The 19535-nt window shown below is 40.4% G+C and overlaps 1 protein-coding gene across 1 annotated transcript in view; it reads right to left on the bottom strand.

The window, feature by feature from the left end:
* Positions 1 to 19535, bottom strand: part of SMURF2 (SMAD specific E3 ubiquitin protein ligase 2) — a 72440-nt gene that overhangs the window by 20617 nt on the left and 32288 nt on the right. Inside the window, exons 2-10 of the mRNA XM_035103986.2 lie at positions 17501 to 17539; positions 16372 to 16480; positions 11329 to 11462; positions 11052 to 11117; positions 7610 to 7694; positions 6107 to 6190; positions 4380 to 4582; positions 3447 to 3531; positions 1498 to 1656 (exon numbers count right to left, since the gene is read on the bottom strand). Of these exons, the coding sequence (XP_034959877.1) occupies positions 1498 to 1656; positions 3447 to 3531; positions 4380 to 4582; positions 6107 to 6190; positions 7610 to 7694; positions 11052 to 11117; positions 11329 to 11462; positions 16372 to 16480; positions 17501 to 17539 (964 nt within the window). The remainder of the gene's footprint in view (positions 1 to 1497; positions 1657 to 3446; positions 3532 to 4379; positions 4583 to 6106; positions 6191 to 7609; positions 7695 to 11051; positions 11118 to 11328; positions 11463 to 16371; positions 16481 to 17500; positions 17540 to 19535) is intronic.

Below are 19535 nucleotides of genomic sequence, written 5' to 3'. Positions count from 1 at the left end.
TTAACTGAGACAGATAAATTTGTTTTTTTTTTTTTGTTTAACTAATCTAAAGCTTTGGATATATCGAAACCACAGAAATTATCTCCTCTTTAGTGAAAAGAAGGGAGAAATCGTTTTCACATATCTTGCCTTACTGTGGCAAACAGTAACACACACTGGAGAAAATTTATCAGACTGAGGACTTTGCTGATGACACTATTGGACTATTGGTTGGATTTCTGAAATCCTTTCATAATGAAAGACAGATGTATGAACGAAAAAGCTTAAGCGTTGTAGCAATAGGCTGAGAAGTGCAAAAAAGATCTGTGATTTTACAGCTTGAAGTTTATTCTACTGAAAGACAACCTGAAGGTTGTTACAGCTATCTTGGAAATCTATATGGACCACAATTTTGTAGATGTAAATTGGTTACTGCTAGGAAACTGAAAATTAAAAACAACAACAAATGCAATAGTTTATCTTAGAATAATAATATAATTTTTAACTACAGACTCCTCAAATATCACACGTTATATGTGAATTCGCTCGACATTCTAGCCAAGAGATGACCACAGCCCTGAGATTTTAATTAACTAATGTTTACTCAGAGTAGACTCATTAAAATCAATGGGCCTAAATTAGTCGTGGTCATTAATTTTAATGGGTCTGAGTAAAATCCCCCCCATAAATTTCCAAACAGATTTGATTCTGTACAAAACTATGTGCATATTTGACCACAAGGTACACTAAGCATTTTCAGATATACAGAAGACAATTTAACTTTTACTTTTTTACCTTCCACAGCCTCCCTTCCTATAAAAAAGTGGTTTCAGAATCTCATCACTAGTCTAGCTCTGCCGATTCTTATGCCCAGTCACATTCTAGCCACCCAGCTTTTGTGGAGTATTTACTTAATGCTATGCAGGTGTTTCCTAAAATAGCATTTAAAAGGTGTTAAAGCGAAGAACAATGAAATAAAATTCCAGGAGTGTCTGAACAAATGGATTGTTCTGTCTAGACAATGGCAATTTTGATTTATATAGTCTCTTCTGCTTTTGGAAACATGGCTAACAGAGTAAAGCAAGGAAGGCATTAAATGCAGAAGTGAATGGAAAGAAGAGCTCAGATGGTGACGGCAAGGCCATTTTATTGCCCTATGCATTTCAGATTAAAACTCTTCCTCAAGGGCAACTGAATCAGTTCTTTCAAAGTGAAATCAAAAAACCATGTCTACCAAGAATTATTTCTAATCGCTTATTTTGTATTGGTTTAAAATATTAAAGGCAGACAATGCAAATCACCAAGCTTCTGTAATACCTTGTGGTATAATTATTCTTCCACATATTCCCTCAATAATATGTACTGGTATTTCAGATTGCTTCTCCCCAGAGATCTTGAGTCAACACAAAGGAGTTATATAACCCAAGGTGGCAGAATCAACCTATTGCACATTCCCAGAGAACCACTTTCCTGCTCCAAAACATTAATCTGCATGTGCTGGTGACATCATGAACTCACTTTAGAACCAGGTGCAAGTTAGCCGATAGCCGTGGATCTGTGAATTGCGTTGTTCTGTTGTTATGGTCAACAAAATAAACTCTGCCTGTTGCTGTATTCCGGATCTCCCATCCAGGAGGCAAAGGACCAAGCTCTTCACAATTGATGTTGCTAAGATCCCTGCAAAAACAAACATAAAAATGAGAGAGAGAGAGAGAGAGAGAGAGAGAGAGAGAGAGAGAGAGAACCTCAGCATTTGGCCTCTGAGCCAAACCAGTGTAAATGTAACATTACAATTCCATGAAGCCTGAGAGTGTGCATTGTTTCAGAAACTTGATCTCTACAGCTGGAATGTATACTCTCAAGGAGCAAGCCCACCAAAGGAAAAGAAAAACGTACTCTCAGAAAAACACATCCCGCTACACTGATCTTGGAAAAACTGTTAACGTGCAACCTATGTTTTTTGCTTTAAAAAGAAAATAACTACATTGGTAATTAATGGCATACTGAGTTAAAACAAAAACAAAATCCTTTTTCCTACAGGAGCTGCATGTTCTTAATGCCATTTTTTAAAGGACATCGGAATACTTTTGTTTTTTTAGAAACAGTGGAAGGTGGACAGACACATTTGTCAATACGATGTTTTCCATGAAGGTTTATGCATGTGTGCCACAGACAATTTTCGCCAACTAAGAAAACTAGCCACTAGATGTCGTAAAAATTCATAATCCCAGAAGGGTTGTGTCCAGTGATTGCATGACTAGAAGTCAGTCACACAGGTGGAACCTACAAACATATAAAAACGTTCTGAAAATGTTTTTTTAAACAAAAAGCGTTTTAAAAATAAATTGAATTTGCCATAAGGCTCACCATCGCCATCTAGTGTCACATTGTATGTTGCACTTAAAACACACTTAAAATGTTTTATTTGCAGCAGTGTAGTAGCTGAGTCCTCAGTCTCTCTTTTTCCCCTCCTGTCCACCCCTCAAAATGCTCTCCTGGGGAGTAGGGAGTCTGAAGAAATCACCTCAAATCAGGCAGGGGGGTCTTGGGCTACTGATTTCAGGCACTGCATCACTAAAGCTCCGTATAACACAGTTTTCACTGTACAGGGCCTCCCAATCTACTAGAGATTAAACATCCAAACCTGTAGCAATGTTTATTTCATTCATATCCCATCTTCCTTCCAAGGAGCACAAGGTAGCCTACATGGCTCTCCCCCAAAACCTTGCCCTCACTACCAGCCTCTAAAGGAGGACAGGATGAGAGACAGGGATTGGCCCAAGGTCTCTTAGTGAGATTCATGGTCGAGTGGGGATTTGAACTTGGATCTCATCGGTCCAAGTCAAACACTCGGATCACTACACAATGCTAGCTCTGCAAGGAACAAGTTAGCTCTAAAATATGTACGCAGCAGGTGATTTACCAAATTTATTTTATGCCCATGTCAATTAATATTAAAAGAAAAAATGCATAATCAACATTTCAGCGATCAGCCAGCACTGTGCATACCGTTAAAAAATATTTGAATATTCTGTGCCAAAAAAAACCCTCCCCTAGAATTCTGAGGCAAGTAGATAAAAGTGTGCAAAAGCTCCTCACTGGTCTGTTTTAAACTTCTCACTTGACACAGAAAGGGAAAGGATGGAGCGCACTAAAATCTGATCAGCGAAAAGTCTTACTCCGTCCCTCTCAGATCTCTGTGAATTCACTAGGCACTGCAAACACTACATTACTTCAGAGTCTGAGGCTGTAAACTTTCTGTTTCTCTTGCTTTAAATTATATCAGAGCTTCTTAGGAGTCTGAATTTTCTGATACCACTTCCAAAATCTGGGCTTGCACAGGTTCATAGATAATATACCTCCTGCCAACAGGCTATTATAGCCAATGTATATGTTGTTAAATATTACTGATTTGATTTGTAAACTTTATTTAACTTACAGCATCAAAGGACAGATTATCCACTTACCTCGGTACACGTGGATCATGCCATGTGCTTACACCCGTCTGAGTATGTAGGAAATACACCTGCCCTTGCTGAGTTGTCCTTTGCTCTGTTCATTCAGACGAGCCAATGTGGAAACAAAAGATTGCTTCGTTTACTAATGAAAATCCCATGCAAAAGGATGACAAGTTCACAGACTTGAAATAACCACATAAATTCCCTTCCCCTCGAGATTTGTCAAAACCTGAATGTCTTTGAGAAGAACCGTTAAAAAGACTTTTGTGCTTAGTCTAGCTTTAATAGCCAGAGCAAAACAAGAGTAGAGGTAGCTTAATCTTTAAACAATGTATTTTCCCAGTTGGATATTGTATTCTGGTTTGGATCCAACAAAATTGTCCCCTTAGCAAACGGGTTTCTGCCGGCTCACCAGGACATTTCCCCCTTTCCCCTGTACCCCTCATCTATTCTGGGGCTTCCCCCTAATCCTCTGGAGCAGCTTGGGGTGGGTGTGAAACTCTCACTTTAGAGGTTAAGTTTCCATGTATTCACCTTATGATTAGATCATAGGGCAGGAGACACACAGATACACAGAGAGGAAGATTATGTGGAAACACTGAAGCAAGAGCCCTATAGCAACAGAAGTGAACTGCAGTTTTAATGACTGATTAAATTAGAAGCCTGAGATCTGGACTAGTGAATTTCACCACTCCATGGTTCAAGGAAAAGAAGCAATGATCAGAATAGGAATTACCGGTAACAGGATTTTTCTCTCACATAGCAAAGCACTATACTACATCCATACAAAAATTAAACCACCAGAGCTGGACTGGGACCAGTATCATGAAAGCGTGAAGGGGGAAATCCGTCTCATTAGATCTTCAGAATAATAGTCCTTTGAAGTACATAGCCTTTGAAAAGCAGTCAGACAGATAGTTACACTGTTTTAGAAATGCGTACCATATCCTTCCGGTAAATCTGGAGGCGTATGTAGATGGGTCCTGCTCATGTAATTCCTGTGCCTCTGAGACCTCACTCTTCTCTCTGCTAGCCTGGGATCTGATGCCTGTCCACATGTCGCACCATTTATTCCTGTAAGCGGTGTGTTCTCATCCACAAAGCAACTCAGTGGTCGACCTGGACTTGAATATTCCGATGCTGGCCTATTAACAGTAATAATGTTGTTGAGACCTCTCTGTTTTAGAGAATTGTCTCTAAACCATAGATTGCCAACCTTTTTGGATGCATCGGGCAATTTGCAAATTGGAGAAATTGTTATAGGCAACCACACACCCACAACCGTACTCTCTGGCTACAGAATCCCCCTTCTTTCAAGACTCATTTCATCAGCAAGGGCAGGCAATTCTGAGCAAAGTCCTCTGTGAGTACATGTATGCCTGCGGTCATCGCACTGGTGACTCCTAAGTTGCGGGTAGCTTCAATTAAAAAGTTATGCATCATTGATATAATACACATGCCAAGGCAACACACAAGTTTGGATTCCAATGCTATTCAGAAGCATGGCAATAAAAATCAAGTACTGCTTGTGGCCACAAGATGCCCAGAGCTGCTTTGCAGAGAAACATATGCCCTGCTTGTATCCTATTACAAATGGAGCAAGTGGGAGAGCATGCAGCAATAAAGGGCCTGACAATATATTCAACAGATGCAGAATCTAACAACATAATATGTAATACTTAAAACCAAGTAAGGAACCAACAGAAAAGTGATGTGTGACAACTAATGTTCAGACTAATCCTCACTGAATAAAGTAATGGCCCGATGGCAACAACTCAAATATGGACCAGTCCCGATTCCCAATTCCCTTCTCCCATATTACTAATTGAAGAGGACAACTGTTGAATCTGACAATTACTTTCCACAAGGAAAACTATACTAATCTGGCTCATAACCAAGTGTCATTTATCTAATACAAAACAGTAATGCCAACATTGCCTTCTTATTTTACAGTTTTCATTTGTCAGGGGCAGGGAACCTTTGGGGGCCAGTGGGCCAGAACCCTATCTGTGGGGCAGGGGTGAGGGGTATGTAGGAATGGCCTTGCAATATAAACTCTAGTCAGGTAAAGGTAGGTAAAGGTAATGAGCCCCTGGACGGTTAAGTCCAGTCAAAGGCGAGTATAGGGTTGCAGCACTCATCTCACTTTCAGGCCGAGGGAGCCGGCATTTGTCCACAGACACTTTCTGGGTTATGTGGCCAGCATGACTAAGCTGCTACTGGAGCAACGGAGCACCGTGACGGAAACCAGAGTGCACGGAAACGCTGTTTACCTCCCCACCACAGCAGTACCTATTTATCTACTTGCACTGGTGTGCTTTCAAACTGCTAGGTTGGCAGAAGCTGGGACAGAGCAAAGGGAGCTCATCCGGTTGCACAGATTCAAACTACCAACCACAGCGCCACCTGTGTCCCATTTATAAACTCTAGTAATGCATCACAAGCCCCTTATATCCACATCCGACTCTGTAAGAGGGATATAGAAATAATTTGCATTATGGGAGCAATATTTGGGAGGAACCTCTATTCGGGAGATGTGGCACTGACGTAATAACTAGCAGCAATTTCAAGGAATGATGGGCTCCTACCAATTAAATCCACAAGAAGCCCAAGTGCTCAGCTTGAGTCACTGAAAAATTTACTGCACAGTGTTCTCTAATAATTCTTACCGTGTTGGTCGCTCCCACTGTGTTGTTCGTGTAATATGATTTAAATACTGAATTCTTCCAGAGGCCGTCCTCCTTTCTTCCCAACTAGAATTATACATTGAAATAAAATCGCCATATTTAGAAGTTTTGTTTTAAAGAAGTTTTTAGCCAACAGACACCATAACATGAACATTACATTTAGCTAACTATCCACATTATTTTTATATTACTCATTTTTATTTAAACAAAGATTCCAAAGATAAAAAGAAATATACAGTTAAAAATAACAATGTTAACATTACAGAGACAATCCATAATATAGGGCAGTAGCATCAGGGCTACTAATCAAGGGAACCAAATTACTCTTTAGTAAACTTCAGAAGTGCCCAACTACCAGTACCTCCCAAATGACAGGAGAGGACATTCCTAAGGGAAGGAGCCACCAGGGATAAGGCCCTCTTATGTTGCCAGTAGGTGGCACTCTGCATATTGCAGAATGTGCCATCAGAAAGGCCTTCTCCATATATCCGACTGGATAGAGGACTGTAGAGAGGACAGTACTTTAGCTAACCTTGACCCAAGCTGTTCGGGGCTTTACAATGCCACCTAGAAGATCATGAGGTTAGCAGTGCATGTATCATAGTTTCTGAACTGACTCGATCCAGAAAGCTGGTAGTTGGCAAAGCAACTGTCAAGGATGAGCCAGAGGTTTCTAGTTTCCCAGTGGGAGGGGGAGATGTAGGGGTGGAAGGAGGAGGAGGTGTGCCCGAGGGGGATGAGGAGGAGAGAGTTATTGAAGTCAGTCTGGAGGAACAGGCTGGGAGGGCTCTCACGAGGTGTGTAGAGAAGAGGAGGGGTGAAAGATGGCTTGCTGGCACGGCAACGCAGACCTCAGCAGAGATCTGAACTGAGCGACTCTGATGAATGATCATTATGTGCTAATGACCGCTTGTAAATACTGTAAATAAAGACTATAAAAACATCAGGAGGCTCAGCCAGTCAGCCCTGACAGCAACCATAGTTAATAATAGGCACTCCTTGCCATCCAAGTCATTCGCCCATCAACTGACAGTGATAAATCTAGCAGCACCCCCAAAATCACATTCCTGCTCTTTCAGGGAGAGCAGTGTTGAGGGTAAGCAAACATACAAGTTACTGGATGTGGGGACTCACTGTGTCTATCTTATCAGGATTTAGTTTCACTTTTATCAGGATTCACCACACACACACACACACACACACACACACACACACACACACACACAGAGTTTCTTCTATCGGTGAAGTAGCCTTCTCCGACCAATGCTGTCCAGGTGTTTTGAACTTCAACTCTCACCAGCCATAGCAAATGTTCAGGGATAATGGGAGTTTGTAGTCCAGTATTTTCATGAAGTTAAATTGCCAATTGGCATCTCTAGCTCCGAAATAAGTCTACACTAGTATTCTTCCCTCCATTTTTCATCACTGCAAATATCAGACAAAAACATAAATGGCATTTATGAAATGTAAAAAGTGTTTCCTTACCCATCAGGTAGATCATTGTCAAACAGTCTACTGCAGTCCACAACTTGCCCTCCAGTACCTATCCGGTCTCTGGATTGAAGACTTACTAGTAAACAAACAAACAAAGGTCAATATTAGAGATACGACAATACAATACAATTCAAATCACGATTGTATTTGGAAAGAAATGACACAACTTGTTGATACAGTCTAAAAAGCCTTCTCCATTTAAATGTCACACTGAGGCAGGATTGATAGTTTATTCTGGTTTATTGGGAATAAGCAGCGTACTGGGGCACACTACTTAATCATTCCAACTTTGCTGCTTTGAGCAAGTGGGACCAAAGAGCTGCAATAACCTTGGGTTCCCATAATAAATGAACCCAGGATCCAATTATCCTCTCTGGCAAGAGCGCCTTTCATCCACTGAGGCTGGTCCACCAGCTGCAGCTTCACTTGGTGACATGTAGGTGTGGTTGTGCATGAGGCTGCCTCAGTAGACTGCAACAGTTGCGACTGTTGACCATGATTGGTCAATAGTATTGAAATAAACTCACTTGGCTTCTGGTCTGTTTCCAAACGCAGTTCAGAGTACTGGCCTTTAAAGCCCTATAAAGCTTAGGACCCAGGTACATGAGGAACACCTACTAATATTCCCATAAGCTGAGGTCATCTCTGGAGGTACCTCTGCCATCTAAGGTAAGGTGGGTGGCAACCAGAGAAAAAGCCTTCAGTGGTGGTGCCCTGTTTGAGGAATTCCCTCCACAGAGAGGTTTGGCTGGTTGGCTTGTACTTAAAAATGAAGTAGGATCTCAACCAACTCATCACTCCTTAATATTTGGGGTCTACCCTCCACTGACAAGAACCCTATAGGGAGAAGAGTATGTTTCTGTAAAGACCACAGCACCAATAGTAAACATAGCTTCAAGAATCCTTAAAATATGGAATTCTCACTGAATTTAGAATTACTTTGCCCTTTAATATGGACTGGCACTTGTATTTTACAAGATGCAACCGTATTTAGATTCTTCATCAGGATTATGGAAACAAAGCACTGTATTACTTTTAGACATTAAATATATACACCTATAAGAAGTGCTGGACAGAGAACACTGTAGAAGTAAGAAGAGTCCAAATAGGCAGCTCACAGCTCCAGAAAAAACACATATGAACATCCCTTTTAAAAAATGACAAGCTTTGTCCATTTGGTAGTATTTCTTATGCCTGAAGATTTTTCGCAATAGAACATCAGCCTGGCAATTTTGTGCCTGAAGTGCTGTAAACAGTAAAATAAAGGCTGCCTGTGAAAGCCTAAGTAGCTAGGTTTATTTTATAAACAGGTTAGTCAAGAATGAAACTGAACACACGACATTATTTGTGGTTTCTGTGGCATTAAGATTAATGTGCTTTTCCTAATCCTGTTTGGATTGGAAGTGAATGCTTGTGTCTAGACCAAAATGAGCACCTATCCAGCAAAAGATAATAAGAGAAGCTAGGCCCCCTTGCAACCAAAAGACACGCCAACTTTCTGAATGGGAGGCACCATTTGCAAACAAAAACCCTGCAGATCCACTTGCTGGAGTCAGCATTCCCCAGGCAGACTTGAGTATGCAAATGTTAAATGAGATAATGGAGACATCAATTAATAATCTAGTGCTTTGCTTTGTTGCATCATTTAAGTCAGATCATTTCACCTCAACCACTTAAGTAAGTGAGCTCTTAAAATTAAATCAAAAGGTAAGATATACTGGGTTGGATCCAAAGGCTCCATTTTGTGAAGTCTCTTCCTATGAACGGAAATTCATTCCATCCAAAGACCTTTAGGTAAAATACACTGTTGTTCTTTTTTATCATAGGTGCAGTAATGGTATAAAAACATAATCTGCAATATAGAATGTGTGATTTCTCACAATGATGTTGTCAAATAGCTTCCTCTTTCAGGGCACCATAACTTGAAAGCACCAGAGCAACATTTGCTACATGGGGAGAACTTTAGCAGTGGATCAAATACTTTTTTCCCTCACTGTATAATGGATTTGATCCAGCTCAAGTTGAGCAATGTTAAGGCCTACTTATTTCAATGGGGAAATAGTACTCTGCTTGTCTCTCTCCCACTGAAAATTAATGAAGCTTCAAAAGCATTCAAAGTTAGTTGAACTTTAAATCTCCAAAAAGAACCTTAATCCTTGCCTGATACATCATCATTGCAAAATCTATGGGTGCTAGACATTTCCCCAATCAAATAAAGGTGGTAATAATAACACGTTAGGGAAGGCTCGCAATGGAGTGAAGAAAATCAAGATAGTGTTCACAAACATAAATGCAAGGAAGATGATACACAGATTTAGAAGATTGCATCCAATGCCATCTTTCCATTCACCGAAGGTAATTTAAGCCAGCAGACATTTTCATGAATAGAACAGGGGGAGGCTATTATTCCTGTTTCCTTCTGCACTCCCCCTTCCCTGCCCCCCACAATCTGCTACAGAGACTTGGATAACCCTTGAGAATAGTTTGGGAGGTAAACAGGGGTTTGTGGGAGAAACTGAAGAAATACCGTGCTTCTGCTTTTGTTCATGGAATACTTCACTGGATCAAAGAATCTTCTGTGAATACTGGATACAACCTGGTTTAGTTTGCTCCATTTCTAAGAACATAATTAGAGCCGGCTTGATCAGAGCCATGGCCCATCTAGTCCAGCATCCTCTTTTCACAGGGGCCAATTAGATGCCTGTGAGAAGCCCCAAAGCAGACCGGAGTCCAACAGCACTCTACCCACTTGTGATTCCCAGCATGTTCCAATGTTTTTTCCAGGACCCTCTTTTGGACACTGTAAACCTTTGCACTGTACAGCTCTCCAAAAGGCTGCCCTGCCTCACGTGTCCCATATGCAGGAGGAGGAAGAGAGGCAGGAACAACCTAGTAAAACACAGTGTGGCATAGTGGTCAGTGCGTTGGACTAGGTCCTAGGAGCCCGGGGTTCAAATTCCCCACTTGGCCATGAAGCTCAACGAGTGATCTTGGTTCAGTCACTGCCACTCAGCCTAACCCACCTCACCAGGTTGTTGTGGGGATTAATTGAGGAGGAGGAGAACCACATACGCTATTTTGAGCTCTTTAAGGAAAAAGATACGATATAAATGCAGTAAATAATAAAATAATAACTACAGCCAAGTCTGTACCATGACAGCCTTGCCGAACTTTTGCCCATGTTTGGTAGCTATGGCAGCTGCATCACACAATATAAGTGGGATTTTCTGCCAAAACTGAGTAGGGATTCATCAAACCCCATGCCTCTCAGATTCCAGGTTCTCCACACAGGAGCCCAAACACATGTCAGTAATAGGGGGGGGGACTGGCCTCTGCGTGCACACTTTTTCAAATTCAGATGCTAAAATCTTTGATATTTTAACTACATGCTAAAACCACATATTCAAATTAGCAAAATCAAATCTGCACTTACCTACAATCTGTCCCCTAACGGTATCATTGTCATTTGGCCCAAGTTTGCACAGATCCAACCTCTGATCTATGAAAAAAACAACCCAGCACAGCTTACAATGTACGACAATCATTTAATACGCGCATATACTATAAAGTTTCGTGCATCATTCTTTGCCTAAACATGTCTGTACTTTATTAAATGAGGGGAAAGCATGCTTGTTTTCATAAAATATTGCTTTTATTTAACTAAAAAAATTAAATTATAAAAAGCTCATTCCAAAGCAGGGTCTACTCACAACCAGTGTCTTTAAGGCGGTTTATGGCATTGGAAAGAAGTCTTACGCAGCCCAGGAAACCGGCTCCCTGTTTTTTATGAATTTTCTTGTGGTTCCATACACTGATCGTTATCGAATCTGACTTCCCAATGTATCTGAAAAAGGACAAGAATTGGAGCAACACAAATTGTTAACTGCACTCTTGGAATACACTTTATTTTTTTTACTTCAGTGTGTTTTTGCAGCTAAGAAGTGTAAACATGGTTTCCCCTGGCAGAAGAGGTCAGATTCACAGGAACTGCATGCTACAGATTGGCAAAAGCTCCCCAAGTAATTTATTTGTAAAATAGATTTTACACGAAGGAATTTCAAAAGAGCTTTTCAAAATGTCTTGCGTAAATCAAACACAGTCGTCCTTTGGCTAGACAATGACAGTATGTCTAAGTGCAAATGGCTGGTATATCATTGGGTGTTTAATCCTGGGGGGGATATAAAATTTAAGAATTATGGTTCTCCCTGAGAGATGTTTAGCAGTCTTCTTCCATTACACATTCCCTGTTAGTACAAACATCCAAGTATTCCACTTACTAAAAGCATATCCTCCTACATTCACCCATTTAAATTATCTACTTCCCCCACCCGCAGAGCTGTAATATATCTTTAGTTATCTAACCATAAATGAAGCTGTCAGGACTGGCAGACCAAAACCCTGTTGTACCTTCCAAGACTTGCAAGGGTAATTTTTTTTCAAGTTCAGGGAACACTTCCTCCCACCCCACTGCTGCCCCCACCCTGCTCCACATTATCTGAAGGCCTACATGCAAAAAAAAGGCCCAAGATTTCTGTTGGCAGCTTGCATAAAAGAACTCAGCAAACAATCACAGGAGGGAACAGTGCTACTGAGCAGGGGGTGAAATTGAACTCTAGTTATATTTAGATTAAAGGCAATGCACAGCTTTGCATTATTTAGTTATTTAATTTTATTTATTTGTTTGTTTATTTTATTTATTTTATTTATTTATTTATTTTTATTTCCCACCATTCCTCCCCAAAGAGGGAGTCAAGAAATTATTAGTTGTCAGCCACATAAACAGAGATTGATGTAGTTTTCTGACAGGTCATATTTTGATTTCATCCACTATGACTATTCCAATATAATTCTATTCAGAAGTCAAGAGTGCCAGATAAGCAATAGGAAAAGTGAAGCTGATCTTGTTTCATATTCTGTCCGCCTGCTTTAAAACCATAACAAGTTACAGGGCACTAAATAAAAACTGTGCTCACTGTAAAGCCTTTTCCAGTGCTCTTAAAAAAATTCATAACATGAAGGCATATGGTAAATGTATTTCATACGTAACTTTATAAATATATTTACTTTTTCAGCTATTACAATATTCTGCGCAAGTCTTGTTTGTTCAGGATAGAGGCTGCTATGCCTATTGGATCTAGCTAGTTCAAAGAAACTGAGGAATTGCTAGAGGACACACAGTCCCTGTGTTTAGCATAGGAATCAATGCAAAGTCGTCTTGCCAAGTAAATAATGTTTTTCCAGAGGAAGAAAAACATTTCCTTTATGGTTGCATTGAGCTTTTTGGAAAAAAAGCTTTTCGTCTAGCCTACTGTGCACTTGAAGGCTGATAAAAGTATAGTGAGTTTCACTACCTGTAGATTGGAAGGACATTACTTTATCTTTATTTTGAATCAAACTGAAACTAAACAACGACAAAAAATGAAAAGCCAGAAATTGTATCAAATAGCAGCTAAGACTCATCATTCACTTGACTCTCTCATCCATCTAATGCTGCAAGTCATTCTTTGGTCTTCTAATCTTTGGCAAAAATTTGAATAATGGAAGCATGTGTGCGAGCAAAGACAAAGTTATGAATGCTAGTGTCCCAGAAACTAGTTTCAAATCCAGATAATAAACAAATCCAGACAATAAACAAATAAATTTGTTTCACTGGATCCGATTTTCAACAAACTGCTTAACCAACCGTGTCCTACACCCAACTATGTCTGTGACAGAACTCTGCTTGGGAGGGGGAAACCAAATGTAGGCAGCCGCGAAGTATGAAAAATCTGTGTTGGAAAAGCCCACTTTGCTTGTCAGGATAGAAACAACATTTCTGTCTATAGTAGAGAGCAAGAAACCAACAGAAACTGATTTTTAATCCTCTCTGACAAAAGCTTTTTATTGCCTTGACGTCTCCATTTACATCAAATTGATCTAACCAATGCCATGCTTGCTTTTTGAAAATTCTACAGACAAAGGCATGCCATTCTTTAAGTACTGGAAAAGCTATAAAACATACAGTAAAAATGGGAAACAGGAAGATTGCATTAGAGGAGTGCTTAACAAAAATGAGCAACATTTTGTTGACATTCAAGTTGATGACATAAAAGAGGACATGATTCTGGAAGAGGTCCTAAATTTTTCCACAATCTAGTCTGAACTAATTCTATCATCTTTTTATTTCAGTTTCCTCTCATCAAAACCTTAGTTAGAAATTACATTAATTTCATGCCTCTTGAAATGCCAAAATATAATTTAAAAGAGTTTATAGAAAACCAAGTACATGTAACACAATTTAAACATTGTTTTACATCACAACAAATCCATTTCACACTTAAGCTGTGTACACACCACACATTTAAAGCACATTACTTTCTCTAAAGAATCCTGGGAACTGTAGCTTGTTGAGGGCGCTGTGAATTATAACTCTGGGGGCAAACTACTGTGTACTGTGTACACAGCCACAGTTTCAGTATCCATAAGGGGGGAAATGTTCACTGACTGCCAAGCAAATTATTTCCTATAACAATGAATGTGTCATAAGTCAGAGACCAGCATTCCCATGCAACAGTGTGTAGTTAGGGTAAACATTATTATACTTTCAGAATCTACTGTATGAAATTGATAGTACAGCAGATAATCACAGACTTCTGGATTAATCGCCAATGTTTGGCAGAAAACTACATATTATCTGTACAGTAATATGTTATTTTTTTAGTCTTCTGTGAATGAAAAGAAATACTGAATATGTGTTCTCCACAAAGAGTTGGGAACTTGCAAGAGTTATGTGAGCCTTCTGCAACCTGCTGCCCAAAAGATTTGATTTTTATACTACAACTCCCATCAACTCTATCTGGCACACAGCTGATGGGAGTTGTAGTCTGAAACAGCTGAAGCTCATCAGGCCAAGTTATGTTGAAATAAATATGTTTAAATGACATGGGGGGGTTGTGGTTTTTTTTTTGTATCCTTTCTCCATCAACACCCTTAATTACTGTAAGGTTACTTAAAACAAAAGATCATCAGCAAAGTCCTATGCATAGTTGTTCAGAAGTAAGTCCATTAGATCCAAACGGACTTACTCCCAGGACTTTTGTCCTGACGCAGCAATATGCTGTCAACAAGCAGACTGCTGCAATAATTTGAGCTGGGGACCCAAGCACTTACTAAACCAGGGTGGTCCAACACGTAGCCCAAGGGCTGCATGCGGCCCTCAGTAACATCTGTCGCGCCCCCCCCCCAAGCCCTTAGGCCTCCTTCCAAAAGCCCACTTTGGGAAGGCAGCAAGAGAGTGGTGTGTGACAAATATTGACTACACTACCTCCCACTGGATGACAAGGCAGTGTGCAGCCCGTGTGTTCAGTGTCAAAGTACTCTTGTGGCCCACTTGGTTTGAAAAGTTGGGTCACCTTGTACTAAAGCCTCGCGACTCTAGGGAATCACAAACCCAGGCTAACACAGAACTGCAACATTTGCCCCTCTGCTGCAACTATTTAAGTATAAACAGCAGAACTTCCTGGACAACGCCATTGCCACAGCTAGCCTCATTTATGCTGTCTGCAGAGAAAATGGAGAAACATAGAATCATAGAAATGTAGAGTTCAAAGGGAACAAAAGGGTCACCTCGTCCAATGCCCTGCAATGCAGGAATCTTTTGCCCAACATGGGGCTTGAACTCATGACCCTAAGATTAAGAGTATTATGCTCTACTACAGACTCAGCTACCAAGGCAAATAAGGGGACAATCAGACAGACCCCTGACCCCAGTTGGGGCTAATCAGAGGCTTTGAGGCCTGAGAAGTAGACTGGAGAGAGACTTATACAGTCCACTTCTGGGATATAGATTTGTGCCAAGCTGCAGATGCCAACAGCTTCACTCAGAGGGCTGAGGCTGGTTGCCACACACCCATGTTGTGGATGGGGCCAACCAGAGCAGCCTGCATTGCAGTGGGTCGAGACTCTATGTGCCCAGCGGCTCTTTCCCTTGCAGGCAGGCTGCGGAAGAAACATCTGCCAGTGGGTAGGCTGTTCGACAGGAGGAGTTTTGCCTTATGCATGAAAAGTTCTGATATGTTGTAACCGATAAAGTTGTGACCATGTTTAACTCACTACCGGCCTCAGCCTGTTCACTGCTCCTGGACCTCGCATTCCCCTGTGTGGTGTATAATACAGTCTAGCATTTCCCTCACCAATTTTCCTTCTGTTCAGCTCAGTTGGTAAAGCATGAGACTCTTAATCTCAAGGTTGTGGGTTCGAGCCCCACACTGGGCAAAAAGATTCCTGTATTGTAGGGGGTTGGGACCTTTGTGGTCCCTTCCAACTCTGCAATCCTGTGTTTCTATGATCTTGAGTCTTCTTGGGCTATAATGCAAGTAGATGCAGAATATTTTATGTATGTATGAAAGAAAATGTTACAATAAAAGCCTAACCAATTTTATGCCAGTAACATATTACACAAATAAACCGAGACCAGAAAGAGGTGTGTGCACGTTCATGTGTCAGTATGGTAGCACAGCTGTTCATCCCATGCCTGTGTTCATCAATTGTCAGAAGAATAAAGATACTCACCATGTCCATTAAGCATTTTGATAGCTACAGATGAAAAGCACCATAAAAGAACTAGCTAGTTACTGTACTTTTAAAAGCTAATAAACATTTACCAACTCTCAGAGAAATTATCAGGGGTTACCTAATGCTATACATTTCTATTCTATCAATCAATGCCCAGCTCAAATTCTAGCTATATTGTGATCACTCCTATCAACACCTACAAGTCATAATGCTGATTCCACTTTGGATCAAGGGTATTCTTCACAGTATCTGTAGAATGGCACTGGCCAGATCCGTCAACCACCACTTTAGCAAATGGATCAGGAAGCCCTGTCAGAAGGGAGGAAAAATACATAATAGGGTGGGAGTATAATTAAATTAGGTCATCTTAATCATGAATGGTTGCCAAATATTGGCTTTTTATAACATATTTTGATTCTTCCAAGTTATCTTTTTTTCACTAAACAGTACTGTACTAGTATTCTTATGTTATCCTAGGAATTTTAAGAAACTAAGAGGCCTTTCAACTTGTTTCTGTACTCAGTCATCTCTCTTCTTGAAGGCATCAAACCTTTCAGCATTGTTGCCAAATGTAACATTTAAAAAAAGGAAAGAGAGAGACTATCTGGTGCTTTTTCTACAATAAAACCCACAAGGCGGTTCATAGCCTGCCTTTCTATTTACTTATTCATTACAACTCACATGCCATTCAGAGTTTGCTTGCTTGGACTCGTGGCATAGGTGCCTCAAGACACAGTAGGCTGAGATCCCAAATACTAGAAGGAAAGTAGTTCTTTACAAATGTTCTCACTAATCAAATACTTCAAAGAATGGGGAGACTTTTTCAATAGTTCCAAAATCAATACACCTGATTATGTAACCACAGATTAAGTAATGTATATAACAATTTGCGAATTTATAAATATTACATAGTACACAAGAGAATACAGCTAAAACCAAGGCTTTTCACATGATCTCACACCAAATTTACTAAAGGGAAGCTTGAATGAAAACATTTTTTCACACTAGTCTGCTGCCCTGTTCAGCTTCTCTCATAACAATTTCCACCCTTCTTTCTGAGTTCTTTTCGTGTCTTGTGATAACAGGTTCTAAAAAGGCAATACTACCGGCAAAAACCCAACTCTGTGCATTGTGTGTGCAATAAACATGCATAGTGCTTTGGATCATTGCCTTGAACTTTAGAATCCCACAAAAATTGTGACAATTCATTTAAAATCACATTAGTGCTCTCTGATTTAGCTGACTGATTACCACATGGTAGCCAAGGCAAAGAGACATTCAAACCTTGTGTAACAGAATTCGGATACAAATACATAAACATTTACTTACGGAAAAAATCTTTTTTCACCAAGTTTTTTGCACACAGAACTGTAAGAAAAACAAAACACATTATGAAATACGTTTGAATTTATCTACAAAGCATTTACAGAAGAGCAGCAACACAATCAAATGTATTGCTAAACATCACGTTAAACTACATTTATAACCTATTTATAACCTATGACAGATTCTGAAGCTGAGGCTCCAATACTTTGGCCACATCATGAGAAGAGAAGACTCCCTGGAAAAGACCCTGATGCTGGGAAAGATTGAGGGCAGAAGGAGAAGGGAACAACAGAGGACAAGATGGTTGGACAGTGTTCTCGAAGCTACGAACATGAGTTTGACCAAACTGCGGGAGGCAGTGGAAGATAGGAGTGCCTGGCGTGCTCTGGTCCATGGGGTCACGAAGAGTCGGACACGACTAAACGACTAAACAACAACAATAACCTATGACTTAAATGTGAATGCAAAGAGTTCTCACTCTATCGCTTCCCTGTTCCTACCACTGCCAGGCCACCAAAAAGAAGCCGAAGTCTGGCTTGTTGGGACATTCAAACCTAGGCTTGTGGTTCATTTCTGAACACTCACATTAAACCATAGGTTTTTTTAAAATAAAAAACCCTATGGTTTAATGTGACATGCAAACCAGGCCCACATTTGTATATGATTTATTAGAAATGTTCATAGGATTTTATCAGACTTTTTATCAGATCCTATGGTATCCTATGATGTCAGGTGATTGACGGGTGGTTGGTCCCACCCACATGTAAATATGGCCTGCAGAGGCTGGGCCAGTTCTGAATCTCCTGATTTAAACAAACTGTGTTTTTTTAAAAAAAATCTTTTTTAAATCTCCAGTTTTCATTTGAGAATAAAAACACAAGAGCACACCAGATGGAATACAAATAGTTTACCTACATAGAATCTATTAATATGTATTGCACATATCTTGTATATATTGTAGCTGTGGTTCAATTTTCATCAGTGGAAGCTAACAAATTAGCACTAAATGTCACTATCTGTCCTAAATATATTTGCAGCGGGTGGCGCTGTGGGTTAAACCACAGAGCCTAGGGCTTGCCAATCAGAAGGTCGGCAGTTTGAATCCCCACAACAGGGTGAGCGCCCGTTGCTTGGTTCCTACTCCTGCCAACCTAGCAGTTCGAAAGCACATCAAAGTGCAAGTACCAGTAGATAAACCGCTACAATAACGCGGTTTACAATAACGCAGTTTACAATAACACGAGATGAGCGCCGCAACCCCAGAGTCGGTCACAACTGGACCTAATGGTCAGGGGGTCCCTTTACCTTTACCTTTACAAAAAGTTTGGTCTATCACTCAACATCCAAAAAAATCAAAGTGCTGCACCAACAAACGGAAAACAACCTCTCTGCAGTGCCACAAATCCAATTTAATGGTGTAATGCTGGAAAATGTTGATCACTTCTTCTACCTGGGCAGCTATCTTTCCACAAGGATGCCAAGATCCAGCACTGCCTGAGCTTTGCAAGTACTGAGCTTTGCAAGTACAGCTTTCTCCCAATTGAAGTGCAGAGTGTTTGAAGACCAGGACATTCACAGGGAAACCAAAATGCTTGTTTACGAAACTATTGTACTACCAACCTTACTGTACGCTTGTGAAACAGACCAATTATAAACGCCATCTCTAACTCTTCAAAAGATTCCATCAACGGTGTCTCTCAAAAAATTTACATATCACTTGGGAAGACAGGTGAACTAATGCCAGTGTATGGGAAGAAGCAAAGATCACCAGTGTCGAAGCAAAGATTCTTCAACATCAACTTCACAGGACTGGTCATGTTGTTTGGATGCCTGATTATTGTCTTCCAAAGCAACTGAATGGAAAGCATAATGCTGGTGGTCAACAAATGAAGTTTAAAGACTCTCTTCAAGGCAAATATTAAAAAAATGTAGTATAAACAACGACAACTGGGAAACACTGGCCTGGGAGCGCTCCAATTGGAGAACAGCCTTTACCAAAGGTGTCATGGACTCTGAAGACACTCAAACTCAGGATGAA

Source organism: Zootoca vivipara, chromosome 2 (genome assembly GCF_963506605.1).
Source record: "Zootoca vivipara chromosome 2, rZooViv1.1, whole genome shotgun sequence".
NCBI classification, from domain to species: domain Eukaryota; kingdom Metazoa; phylum Chordata; class Lepidosauria; order Squamata; family Lacertidae; genus Zootoca; species Zootoca vivipara.
The sequence above is the reverse complement of the archived record's forward strand: the minus strand, read 5'-3'. Positions and strand labels throughout refer to the sequence as shown.